This window comes from Hyla sarda, chromosome 6, assembly GCF_029499605.1.
Source record: "Hyla sarda isolate aHylSar1 chromosome 6, aHylSar1.hap1, whole genome shotgun sequence".
NCBI classification, from domain to species: domain Eukaryota; kingdom Metazoa; phylum Chordata; class Amphibia; order Anura; family Hylidae; genus Hyla; species Hyla sarda.
This window is the reverse complement of record NC_079194.1, coordinates 133,800,318-133,814,671: the sequence shown is the minus strand read 5'-3', so window position 1 is coordinate 133,814,671 and position 14,354 is coordinate 133,800,318. Positions and strand designations below refer to the sequence as shown.

The 14,354-nt window shown below is 43.7% G+C and overlaps 1 protein-coding gene across 1 annotated transcript in view; it reads right to left on the bottom strand.

The window, feature by feature from the left end:
• Positions 1 to 253: 253 nt before the first annotated feature.
• Positions 254 to 14,354, bottom strand: part of ALAS1 (5'-aminolevulinate synthase 1) — a 15,085-nt gene continuing 984 nt past the window's right edge. Inside the window, exons 2-11 of the mRNA XM_056525056.1 lie at positions 13,416 to 13,625; positions 9,138 to 9,323; positions 8,791 to 8,919; positions 6,364 to 6,586; positions 4,823 to 5,007; positions 4,140 to 4,319; positions 3,501 to 3,665; positions 2,941 to 3,209; positions 1,907 to 2,069; positions 254 to 560 (exon numbers count right to left, since the gene is read on the bottom strand). Of these exons, the coding sequence (XP_056381031.1) occupies positions 400 to 560; positions 1,907 to 2,069; positions 2,941 to 3,209; positions 3,501 to 3,665; positions 4,140 to 4,319; positions 4,823 to 5,007; positions 6,364 to 6,586; positions 8,791 to 8,919; positions 9,138 to 9,323; positions 13,416 to 13,611 (1,857 nt within the window). The 5' untranslated portion in view covers positions 13,612 to 13,625 and the 3' untranslated portion in view covers positions 254 to 399. The remainder of the gene's footprint in view (positions 561 to 1,906; positions 2,070 to 2,940; positions 3,210 to 3,500; positions 3,666 to 4,139; positions 4,320 to 4,822; positions 5,008 to 6,363; positions 6,587 to 8,790; positions 8,920 to 9,137; positions 9,324 to 13,415; positions 13,626 to 14,354) is intronic.

The following is a 14,354-nucleotide window of genomic DNA, read 5'->3' as shown; positions in this document are numbered from 1 at the left end:
TAACAAAAAAATAACTATTTGCTAGTTTGCCGATATGTCTGGCTGATGATGGGGGAGAACTTTGTATATGATAGGTGAGTGCTGCATCACCTGACGTTGTGAACAAAAAAATAAAATAAAATATAAAATAATATATATATATATATATATATATATATATATATATATATATATATATATATATACACACATATATACACACACACACACACACACACACACACACACAAAAAAAAGCAATAAAGGCAGCATAGACTTTAAAACCATATGAAAGATATACTTTAATAACAGACAACCATTGGCAGATACAATATTCATAGTGATAACAGTGATCATTGGACGCACAATGTGGTGCGACATAAATTTAGGACTATAGACTCTGGCACCATGTGGCCTGTGTTAGGCACTCGCTGATACAACTTTACTTAGACCCGAGAAGTAGGACTTCTCACGTTCACTCATCACCTCGAAGTGCAGCGGCTGCCGGCAGAAGTTACATTCAGCGGTGGAGTGCGGCTTCAGATCCAGACCCACTTCATTCCAGGTGATCAGCAGCTTCTCTGTGGGACAAGCAGACAAGTTAGCAATGAGGTATTTAAAGTGTCTGATAAATCTTTAGTCCAAGTTTCGACAATTAGCCAGCTTACGACAACTCTTCTCAGAACAAGCCACACCCCTCATCAGACAAAATAAAGAGTGTCTAAAACTCTTGTGTCATGTCAGACAGGTTTTTCCTGAATGAATTATGCCAGAATCCTGATGTTTTTGCAATAGTAAATCTGCCCCATTGTTCCGGTCAGGACAGACAGGTTTGCAAAGATGACGTTTGCAATAATGCATCTGTGTAGGCAATCCACAGATGAATTAGGGCCTATTCACACTACAGAATGTCAGCTCGGAGATTTCAGGCAGATATTTGGAGTGCTATGACCACACGCACATGCACCCCTTATTGATGGCAGTGGAATGCTGACAAAATAATGGACATTGATTCTTTCGGCAGAGCCCAGAGTGGGTGGCATATAGAGCATACGGCATGGGGAGAAGCCACGCCTGCATGTGATGTCTAATATCTGTATGATGCCGCCACATCACATGTGGGTGTGGTTTAACCCCCACACAACCTTGACGTGCCACCTGCTCCCTCTCAGAAGGAATACTACTGACCTGTGCAGAGTAGATTTTTTTGCAGAAACTAATCTGAGATTGGCACTTAACTTTTATCTTATGACTGCATTAACCATCTTTAAAAAGGGGTACTCCACTGGAAAACACTTTATTTTTATCAACTGGTGCCAGAAAGAAACAGATTTGTAAATTACTTCTATTAAATCTTAATCCTTCCAGTACTAATCAGCTGCTGTATGATCCACAGGAAGTGCTTTCCTTTTTGAATTTCCTTTCTGTTTGACCACAGTGCTCTCTGCTGACACATCTGTCCATGTCAGGAACTGTCCAGAGTAGGATAGGTTTTATATAGGGATTTGCTCCTACTCTTGACAGTTCCTAAAATGGACAGGCGTGTCAGCAGAGAGCACTGTGGTCAGGCAGAAAGTAAAATTAAAAAGAAAAGAACTTCCTGTAGATCATATAACAGCTTATTAGTACTGGAAGGATTAATATTTCTAATAGAAGTAATTTACTAATCTGTTTAACTTTCTGGCACCAGTTGATTTAAAAAAAAATATATATATATATATTTTCCAGTGGAGTACCCCTTTAAGTAGACTTGGGTGGAACACCTAAGCCCATTGAAACCAAGTGCTTCACCTATACTTGCAGAAGTTTGTGATAACCAACATGCATTTTGCCGCACAGCTGCCAACACAAACCACAGCGTGTACAGTCGCTATAAGAGGTTCCTATATTGCTCTTAGTCCTGCAGGTTTTAACAGTGTGTACATACCCAGGAAGTAGCTCATCATCTGGGGTGTGTGGTGGGGAGTGGGAGCGATTCTCAGAAGTTCCTCCCCACGTGGGACTGTAGGATAGTTGATCGCTTGTACATAGATGTCGTATTTGCTCATCAGCTGGTCACAGATCTCTGTGTTTTTGGCAGCATCTGCAACCTGGTGAGAAAGAATGAAATATGATGGCACTGGCAGCTGTAATACAATGTAGTTCTATATTTATTATTCAGCAACAACTTTGGGCACCAATGTACCATGTAAACTCTATAAACTGAGTCAAGTAATATGTAATGTTATATGGATTTTTACATGGCAGATTGAAGGTTAGGCCATGGCTACATTGCCAATTTGTAATGCTACTATGATTTTTAGCTTGAGCTACAGTCCAAATGAATATATTGGGTTGTATGTAATCTTATGGGCTGTAGTGTGCAAAGTTTTAGTGTGTAGCCCTAGCCCAGTTACTGTTTTAGTATTCCGTTACATTGTATTCCTTTCATGAGGATTAACTGGCAAGTACCAAGTTCTTTTAGGAGTTGTGAAACCTTGTACCAAGGGAACAAAGCGTTCAGCAATCAGATTCCAATCCGCCGCTCCACCCTTGTGTATCCTGCAGAAATTATGCAAGCTCACCTGTAAAGTTATTAACAGGATGCATTACATCATGTCATATGTGGGGAATTTTGAGAAGATTCAGAACCTCTGGAGAGAGATTTCGATAAAATTTGGAACAGAACAATTCAGTATCTGAAATGGTTTTTGATTTTCCTTTCTTTACAAGACTTCACACACATTCCAAAAAAATTCAGTTAGAAGCACTACATAAAGTAGCAGTGTGTAGCCCTCGCCCAGTTCCCGTTCCTCAGCATAACATTACATCGTATTCCCTTCATGAGAATTAACTGGCGAGAACCAAGTTCTCTTAGGAGTTTTGTAACCTTGTACCAAGGGAACAAAGTGTCCAGCAATCAGATTCCAATCCTCTGCTACTTCCGGCACCAGGCAGCAGTGATGCAAGTGCACTACTCACCCTAATGGGAATGATATGGCTGGGGCAGTGCACCACAGGGAGGCCAGCATCCATCAGCATCTGCCGCAGGAGCTTAACGTTACGTTGATGCTGGCGTCTCAGAGCCTGCCCTTCTTCACTCTTCAGTAGCTGGACAGACGCCATGGCTCCAGACAGCAGCATAGGTGGTAAAGAAGTGGTGAAGATGAAACCAGCAGCATAGGAGCGGACAGTGTCTACCAGAGTGCTGGTGCTGGCAATGTAGCCACCAACACAGCCAAATGCTTTACCTGGGGAAGAACCGGCATAATGGTAACTTAGTGATTTTAACAACTGTATAAACAGAAACTTAATTTTCTAATAGACTCTCAATACCTCACAATTTTGGAGTTTTCTGCACCCTATAGACATAACTTTTCACAGCAGAATCTTAATCCCATCAGCAACACACAAGATTGAGATGTAAATGTTGTGCAGTTACACCCAGTCCCCCACATACAGTGTCATTCTTGTATGTTGTAATAACATTTAAATAACCATAAAAAGCATCCCTAATCAGACTACTTAAATGTAACGCTTACCCAAAGTCCCAGAGATGATATCCATCTTATTCATGACTCCATCACGATCTCCTATACCACCACCCCGGGCACCGTATAACCCGACCGCATGCACTTCATCGACAAATGTGATTGCTCCGTATTCATGTGCCACGTCACACATTTCCTCCAGGGGACAGACAGCGCCTGCAACATTTATTAACACCTCAAACACTGTAAACGTTTTATTGACACTGAAAACAAGGAACTAGGAAATAAGGTTTCACAAGAACAAATTTAACAATGCTTAAAAGTCAATAATTTTCTCAGTTTATGTAAACTGAAGTTTCCTACAGGCACCCAAGGCAGGGTGGCACTGGATGCACAGTGTGGCAACAGTTAATTTCCCATTAAAATATTATTCTCACAATTTGCTTAATTTATGTTGTTATCTTATAACCAGGATATTTTATTCCTGATTTCTAGCAAGGGCCATGAGCTACTGGTGATATCTCCCTGCTTGATTTACCATTCTAGAATCATGCCAGTTTGAATGTGACAACCAATATGGCTGCACTTGTTGTCCCCTTCTCAAGTAAAAAATAAATAAAATAAGACTACCTCATCTGCTGTTAGGTATTTAAGCACGCATCATCAGAACAGAAGTCTTTGCACACTCACCATCCATGGAATGGACAGTCTCGAAAGCTACAATTTTCGGGGTGGAGGGGTCAGAATTCTTTAGCAAATTCCGAAGATGGGCAACATCATTGTGGCGGAATATATACTTTGGTACACGGCTGTTCCTGATACCCTGGATCATTGAGGCATGGTTTCCAGCATCAGAGTAGATTTCACATCCTGTAAGATCAGGATTTAAAGTAAGAGGTCAACATTCTGCTCATCTATTAACTTCTACTTTTGCAATCTACCGCTCTCTTCCAAGTTGTGACTAAGCTTCAATCGGATGAACGACAAGTGTGAAAACCTCGGGGTGATCACTACTTTCCCACTTCCCACCAGGGCTAACAACATTCAGATTCATTTTTATATAGATCAATAACAGATTTCTTCTGCTCCGCTTATAGTGTTATTCTATTGTCATACATTCTGCTTAGAACATGTTGTCAGCTGCATGCTGTCATATCTGGGGGCAGCATGAAGTACTGGGCAGATTCCAGTGCTGGGTCTATAAGCTGCCTTCATTCTAAAGTGTATGCTGGATCTTGCAGTATCACCAGCCGAAGGCAGCTGCCATAAAATTTAGGACAGCAGGATCTTTACTCAAACAAGATGGTGGCCTTTTCATATGCATATGTTGGATAACTTTGTTCGGCACAGGAAGTGGTCAGGCAGTTACTTACCAGGCAACATTTTAGCCAGAGTGAACAGCGTGGAGTCATTCGCCACGAAACACGAGGAGAACAGCAGCGCAGCATCTTTACCATGCAGATCGGCCAATTCATGTTCCAGATTCACATGGAATTTACTTGTTCCTGAGATGTTCCTGGTGCCACCTGCTCCAGCTCCATGTTGTTTCAGGGTTTCCCTATAGGAATATACAAGAGTTGAGATGTTCAGGGGGAGGGGCAAGTGTCAAACATTTTAAGGGGAAGTTCATTAAGCAAATTTAGTTGGCCAACATCCTACAGGCTTCATGTAATTGTTTGGCACACAATGTTGTCACCCTGCGGCCTGAGAGGAGTAACATTTACCTCACATGAGCTTCCTTATTCTGTTACTAGTTAAGTGCAAACAATTATGTAAATTATTAACTGATGGCCGCTCCTGTAAGACTGAGCTGTTTCCCTGTTTACAAAGCCATTAAACAATAAATGAAATTGACAGATGCAGGAAAGATTTCTATATATTGTGTATCAGTGGTCTTCAGCTGTGAGGGCATTCTGGGAGTTGTAGCAGCACAGAACACAGTGACTATATACCTATACAAGATACACCCAGCCTTCTCACAACTTCACAATAAAGGAAAAGCTGAATGACTACTATGGAAGCTGTAATGGCAGCCATTAACCGAGGAAGACTTTATAGACATTTATTTAGTGGTGAATGGATCACATGTACATAAGAAACCTATATAATAAGTACAGGACTCCGTTCTGTAGCCCCCCCATCTGGCCACAAAGGGCCATTTACAGTTAAACAGTCTAATCCCCTGGATCAGGAGGTTCTACTCTAATCCCCTTTGAAGAGACTGAACACAGGAGAAGCAAATCCAGAAAGAAGTTGCTCTAACACTACAGTCCTATGAACATAATCTGTTTATTTTAAGCAAATGGTGCTTACTGCCATGTGATTCCCCTGAGGGGCACGTATATACACCTACACTGCAGGAATATTCATGTTTTCCAAGTTAGTTACATTTACTGTACCTGGTAGTTAGTCCACAAGATCCAGCAGAAAAGAAGCCCTATTTAAGTATAATGAAGAACTATAAAAATCTGACATCACTGATAGAGCAGGAGCTTCATTATTAAATGGACATTACCTAACCGGGGGATGGAGGAGTGAGGACTGAAACATGAGCGGAAATAAGATGCAGGGAGAATGACCCAGTTCCAGGGGCCCTAAGCATTGCAACTATAAGCAGATTTAGGTCAGGAAATAATAGCATTGTTATCGCCTCTATCTGCCGTGAATGGAGAAAATGTAATGATGTCCTATATAGCTCAGCCTGGCTCAGAAATGCACATAATGGGCTTCTGTATGCAATTATATGCGCCCCTGACCCAAGTTAATCGGCCTACATATTATGATCATATGCAGCTACATAATGAAGTCTTTTGTTATAAGTCTTTTTAATAACTCAGATGACTCTTCGAGGATTTACTAGAGACAGCCCTGAGACTTGCTAATATGGAGAACAAATTTCTGAAGCGAAACTTACATGACTGCTCCGACAACTTTCGGATGGCGACTCATCCCCAGGTAATCATTGCTGCACCAAACTGAGACCGTCTTCTTACTGATCAGGGAGTCTGAATAGTCGTCGGCCATGGGAAACACCTGAGCGCGGCGGTTGACCGTTTTGAACACGCGGTAGGTGTGGTCATTCTTCTTTTCTTCAATTTTCTTTTCAAAGAATCGGTCATAATGGAAGGTGCGGACAGCTATAAAAAACATTACATACATTACACAGAATATTGCACAATACAATGAGTACACAATATATGCAACATTCAATCTCTTAATCACAAGTCAAACACACCCAGGGTCACAAGCAACGTTGCCATCCCCCCACACACAACCATGTATGCACACCAGACCTGTCTTACCTGCTTTCAAATTAAAGGGTTACTCCGCTCCCTAGTGTCCAGAACATTGAGTTCCGAACGCTGGGTGCGGGCATCCGTGTTCACGCCCGCCCCCTCGTTGCACCCTGCCCCCTCAATGAAAGTCTATGGGAAGGGGACATGAGCCGTCACGCCCCCTTCCCATAGACTTTCATTGAGGGGGCGGTGTGTGACGTCACAGCAGGCATGAACACTGAAGCCCACACCCAGCGTTCGGAAATCTATTTTCCGGACGCTAGGGAGAGGAGTAACCCTTTAAAGTGTCACTTCAAAACCTTTGACACGTCAACCTTTTTTTCAGGTTGGGTTTTGGGTGTTCAGACTTCTATCAATCACTAGAATTGGGCATAAGAAGCTGCACAAGACTGACTAGTAAGGCTGGGTTCCCATTACGTTTTCCCCCATACGGGAGCGCATATGGCAGGGGAGAGCTAAAAACTTGCGCTCCCGTATGTAATTCATTTCAATGAGCTGACCGCAGTGAAACGTTCGGTTGGCTCACTTTTGCCCCGTATGCGCTTTTACAACCGGACCTAAAACCGTGGTCACCCAACAAAAATGAGCCGACTGGACCGAACGTTTCACTGCGGTCAGCTCATTGAAATGAATTATATACGAGAGCACATAGAAAGGCATACGGGAGCACAAGTTTTTAGCTCTCCCCTGCCGTATGCGCTCCCGTATGGGGGAAACCGTAATGAGAATTCAGCCTAAGTCAATGGAGCCCATCGTGTACAGTGGGAAGAGAGGTACTTAGCAAACACTTTTACTTGTTCTAGTGACTGGTGGGGGGTCTGAATGTCCTCTTTGGCTGCTGAATGTGCACCTTTTCATGTTACCTATGATGTTAATACTTTAAAGCTTATCTTTCTTTTGCAGCAGTTCCCTGGATGCAGCCTGCAGTATAAATATAGGATTTCATTCTCACTTTGGAATACAACACTTGTAATTGGAATCCTGTGCAGCATAGTTTGTGTGTAAGTGATCATCTAGTACATGCTGGAAGAGGTAGTGTATTAACATGTATACACAGACCTGCCCTGGCTGTAGCTGTGACAACAATGAACTCCTACATCCTTGGACTGCAGACTAGTCAGACTACTGGAAAATGGGAACACTGTTTATACAATTTAGAGCTACTATGAAGGTACATGTCATGATCTCTGGCAGCAGAATATCTGAAGATTAACAACAATCTTGAAGCCCAAGACTGACACAGAGGATGAATTTATAGAAGAAGTCCCACAGACACTGCATGGGACTTCCGGAAAATATCCTTCCATTGAGTCAATATCTGAGCAAGTCTTGGGCCACAACATTGCCTGTGAGCTTTAAATATATGCTGCCGCTGGACATCATTGAAGAGGTACTCTAAGAAGAAAATGTTTTCAAATCAACAACAGGTGCCAGAAAGTTATATAGAATTGCAAATTACTTCTAGTTAAACATCTTAATCCTTCCAGTATGCATCAGCTGCTGTATACTACAGAGAAAGTTGTGTAGTTCTTCCAGTCTGACCACAGTGCTCTTTTGGCTCTTGCCTGATGCACGTTTGTATCCGCTGATCCTACAATAAGATACCCATCATTTTACCGCACTTGGCGCTGTTATATCGTTGATCCGGTGTGGGGATGCTGCCGGCTAGCCTGTGCGCTGGTGCTGGAAACACGAGGGAGAGAGCTGTCCACACACAGTGTTGCTTCACAGTGCTCTTTGCTGCCACCTCTGTCTCTGTCAGGAACTGCCTGGAGCCGGAGAGGTTTCAAAGGGGGATTTGCTCCTACTCTGGACAGTTCCTGGCATGGACAGAGGTGTCAGCAGAGAGCACTGTGGTCAGACAGAAAAGAACTACACAACTTCCTCTGAAGCATACAGCAGCTCACAAGTACTGGAAGGATAAAGGTTTTTACATAGAAGTAATTTACAGACCTGTATAACTTTCTGGTATGAGTTTATTTGAAAGATTTTTCCCCCTCTGGAGTTCCTATTTAAGATAACATAAAGGGGCAGGGAAGACCTACATTTTGGCATATTATCCTGGAGGAGATGAGACACCAGCTCAGGTTTCTGAAATTGTTCCAAAACTCCCATTTTCTTCTGCGGCTTTGGTTTCGACATGGCCTGCTCCACTGCAGGTGACGAGTCCAGGTCTGGAATATAGAACACAGGATTATTTGTCAAAGGAGGAAACAACTAGAATAGAATGAATTGGGCCATTTGTTGGGAATTCCCAAATTGTAATGTCCCTAGTTATAACTTCCTTATAAGGAGGAAGTGACTGAGGAGTGACGAAAGTTCTGATGAAGACAGCATTGTCCTCACCCGCTCAATTAGTCAATCTGGGTGGTTTGGCAGGTGCTGGACGTACCTTCCCTCAGGCTCTGCATCTCACGCACGTCCTCCTGTAAGGCGAGGCTGGCCTTGCGGAACACACTGCTGCTTTCCTGACTCAGTTGCGCAGCCAGGAAGGGGCATTTAGAAGCGCTTTGGCTGCTGCTGGTGCCACTTGCGTGGTCAGCTGGCGCCTGGGACACGGGGGAGGAGGCTACCACATCTGGTAAAAAATTAAAGTCTGTGTTAAAAACAGAAACATAAAAACGCATGTACTATATAGAAAGCATGGTACACATTCATACTACTGATTTTTTTTTTCCCCCCATTGGAAACATTTGTGGAATTTTAACTTCTATGCTCTCGAGTCTGTCAAGATTTTGGATATGGGTCACCTGCATCTAGGCTGCCAGATACAGATCCACCCAGATTCCATGTCAAAAATATCATGTTACATTGTACAACTATGTTGTGGATTCCTATTGAACAGAGAAGAGGATTCCACATGGTTCATTAAAAAAGAAAAAAAATGTTAATAAAAAAGGTCCTTTGACCCATTACCGGTGGTACCTGACATACACTGACCCATTACCAGTGGTACCTGACATACACTGACCCATTACCAGTGGTACCTGACATACACTGACCCATTACCAGTGGTACCTGACATACACTGACCCATTACCAGTGGTACCTGACATACACTGACCCATTACCAGTGGTACCTGACATACACTGACCCATTACCAGTGGTACCTGACATACACTGACCCATTACCAGTGGTACCTGACATACACTGACCCATTACCAGTGGTACCTGACATACACTGACCCATTACCAGTGGTACCTGACATACACTGACCAGTGGTACCTGACATACACTGACCCATTACCAGTGGTACCTGACATACACTGACCCATTACCGGTGGTACCTGACATACACTGACCCATTACCGGTGGTACCTGACATACACTGACCCATTACCGGTGGTACCTGACATACACTGACCCATTACCGGTGGTACCTGACATACACTGACCCATTACCGGTGGTACCTGACATACACTGACCCATTACCAGTGGTACCTGACATACACTGACCAGTGGTACCTGACATACACTGACCAGTGGTACCTGACATACACTGACCCATTACCAGTGGTACCTGACATACACTGACCCATTACCAGTGGTACCTGACATACACTGGACTATTGAACTACCATAGAGCACTTTCTGCATATGTAAGTGTAACTTAAGCAAATATTAACCTACAAACTTTGTTCACCCTTTCATAGTGTACCACTTCATAAGAGCACTTGAGTTTATGGCTTAGTCTGATCTGCGGCCAACGTACAGTACACCTCACCGGGCACGATCTTGTGACACAGGAATTAGGAGTGCAGCCAGCAGAACTCCGCTCACCCTGCACAGTATTTGGATTGCAACAGGAGTGTACAAACAATGTCGGATTATTTCTGGCACGTAAGGCATGATAAAAGAATAAAAGACTACTAGGTTCAGTGTCAGGTTCCAATACTTTTTGTGGGGTGCAAGAATGAAACTTGAGACCTTCCAGGTCACTTTACAAAAGGTGAACAGGAAAACTGAAGGAACCTTTTCCTTGTTTCCCAACCAGGGTGCCTCCAGCTGTTGCAAATCTACAACTCCCAGCAGGCCCGGACAGCCAAAGGCTGTCCGGGCCTGCTGGGAGTTGTAGTTTTGCAACAGCTGGAAGCACCCTGGTTGGGAAACACTACACTAGGAGGTTGCAGCATGAAGTGCTGTTTCCTTATTTTACTTAGCACAGTATAAAAAGTGCTGATACACAAACTCAATGAAAAGAGAAATTCTGTTATTTAAAAAATATATATATATTTTTTAAATAAATAATGAATAAAAGTAAAGCGCAACTGCAATAATGCCCCAGCAGCAGGATATCCTGCAACTTTGTAGCCTGAGACTACAGCGATCAGGATACGGATTTGCCTGAAGTCCCATGCAAATCTGTATGCGGATTGAAGTTTGCTTTAATATAGTGACAGCACCCGGTTGACACTTTGGGTTCTTTTCCCCTATTACAAGTGTATATGCTACGATTTCTTCCCTTTGACCACTTCATCTTGACGCCACAATAAAGGAATTTTATAGTATAAGAGAATTGTCATCATACTATTCCTTTAATGCGGCATCTGCCAGTCCGGACAGCCTGACAATACAGCACAGAATTTAGGAACATATGGTACTAGATCCAACCCAGAAGATTCACGAAGAAATTCATGAATCCGCTGAGATTCTTCAAACTATCACAAACTCATTTTTTATTTAAAAGTTTTAAAGTCAACACAACAAATGTCACAGGGACGGAGCTTTTAAAAGGAAACCGGTCACCTGTTCACACGCACTGTAACCCAATACACCGGATTATAGTGGGGATGAACAGTAGACTGATGTGGGGTCTCGGACTGCTATGCCTACCTGGAGTCCGGAACCCTGATCCCCCAAAGGTCACCCTCTTCCAGCGCTGACTTGCGCTTTGAGGCGGGCCTGCCGGCTGAATTTAAATATTCATAAGCGCCGGTTTAGTGAGCGCTCAGTAGGAACCGGCGCTTATAAACATTTAAATCTAGCCGGCAGGCCCCTCTCAAAAGCGCAAGTCAGCGCTGGAAGAGGGTGACCTTCGGGGGATCAGGGCTCCGGACTGCAGGTAGGTATAGCAGTCCGAGACCCCACATCAGTCTCCTGTTCATCCGCACTATAATCCGGTGTATCGGGTTATAGTGCGGGTGAATGGGTGACCGTTTTCCTTTAATAGAGAACTCAGGCAAATTATTTATTTATTATTCAGTAAACTCAGGCTGCCGCAACTAAAACAAACCTTAATTTACCTTCCCTACCTATCACACTACTGTCCTCCACCCTGGTTTTCTTCCTGCTTTTGGTGCCCAACTCATGACTGCGCTCCGCTAGTAGTTATCCGCAGTGATGACCATCCGTAAAGGAGTACTGCAAGCTTAGACACTTAACCCCTGTGCAACCACTGGGACCCCTTGCGATCTCCGTACGGGGACCCGGCATTGTCGTGGCTCTGTGTGGTTATTGCGTGTGTCGACCTCACTGTGGTCGACAACACTCCCCATACAGCTCTATGGGCGAGGTGGGGATGCACTAACACTGCATGGCCACCTATCCCATAGAGATACATAAAGGCGGTGTGTCGTCATGCTGTGGCGGATACACCAACACAGGAGGACTGTGGCCCTGTAAACGGAATTGCAGGAGGTCCCAGCATTCGGATCCCCCGTGATCAGACTAGGGGATAAGTGTCTAGGGCTGCAAATCTCCTTTAACCAATGATAGGCCAAGCAGCAGTGTGATGTAAGGGGTTTGGAGTCAATACATCACACAGTCGCTGAGCCTACCACAGGCCAAGGCAGGATATTAAAAGGGGTATCCTTCAATGTCCAGCTCCTTCTATGTGAACCAGGCTAATCATGGATCTATATAGCTTTACAAAGAAACGATGTTCAGCGCTGCTCCCATTAAAATCATTTCTTTATTTCACAACACCGAGGTACAAACAGACATGGTGGACACTGGTAACTCGTTTCGGCTCGTTACCGAGCCTTAGTCATTACTAGCTTTGTGGTATTCCAATAAGAAGTTTTTTGGGCCAATCATATACAGCAGGGACTGTGGATTTGATCCATACAGTCAGATCAAGGTGTGACCCTTGAGATGTGAAATCCACATGCAATGTGCAGTGACGCCGCCTCTTATCTTCATTTACAGTCTCTGTGTCAAAGTTAAGCGCAATTGTTTTGAAGAGTGACAGAAAGGGCGAGAACATTCCAGAGGAATCCAAGGCCCAGAAGTCAAAGGCCGAGGTCATAAACATGGTCTACAGATAAATGGAAAAAACTACCAGCAGATGTGACTGGTAAATACTCAGGATAGATATAGGTTTACATTCTGTTACTAAGATTAAAACTAAATAAATAGAAACACAGAAAAAGACCATCGGATACGTCTAGTCTGCCTTATAAGAGCAGAAACCAATCCGTTTATCCTGACTTCTCATCCACGCTGCTGCCCTATTGTAAGACAAACCCCTCAGGGCAATGGCAGGAACCTGAATAGAGGTGAGAATGGCGGAGGGTTTCTACCTAAGAAGATCTTAGGAAATAGTTGGTTACGTAACTACTATATACAGCTCATTCAAAACTGTGGCCCCATTTTTCTACAGCTGTTGTGTAACTACAGCTCCCAGCATCCCCAGTGCAGACAAGTACTTGCACAGACAACTCTTACTCTGTTTGCTGCTGGACGTCTCTTTGGTCTCCTGATGGTGCACGGCGGAGGTGCTCAGCTGGGCGCTGGACAGGGTTCTGGGCGCCATCATCACAGGGCAGTTCTGGGCATAGGAGATCAGAGATTTCCCAGCTTTCTGCAAGAAAGTCTGCGACACTCTTGAGAGGAAGGGGCAGCGGCGGACAATGGCCTCCATCTTGGTCAACAAATCTATATAAAAAGGCACAATAGTCAATACCAGAGTCACACTATAAAAGAACATTTAGGGTGCGTTCACACACTCTTTGTTTCTGCGGGTTTTCCGCTGCGTATTTGAAAGGGGCGGGCTCTTCTCGGCTGTCCATAGCAGATTGTCCGCAGCGGAATTTACGCTGCGGAAAATCCGCCGCAGTCCCTACTGACTTCAAAGGGGCTTGCGGCGGATTTTCCGCAGCGTAAATTCCTCCGTTGAATATCTGCTTCGGACAGTCGAGTAGGGCCCGCACCCTTTCAAATACACAGCGGAAAACCCGCAAAAACAAAGAGCGTGTGAACGCACCCTTAAACATCAAAACACAAGGCTAAGGCTGCGTTCACAAGGCCGTCTAGACCTGTCTTGTTCTTCTCCCGTCAAAAAAAAAACGGACAATAACGGATGTTATCCGTTTGGATCCGTTATTGTTCAGTTAATAGGCAAAAAAAAAAATTTTTTTTTTTGTTCTGAGCATGCTCGGAATTAAAACGGATTGAAAAAAACGGATGCAAACAGATGACATAAAAGGCTCATCCATTTTCCATAGACTTTAATGTTAAATTTACTGTATCCGGGGTTTTTTTTCGACGGAAGAAAAAAATCCTGCATGTGGCGTTTTTTCTGCCGTCAAAAAAACGGAAATGAGTGCAGATGAGTACAAATGGATGGTAAAAAAAAACCACATTGACATGAATGGGATTTTTTTT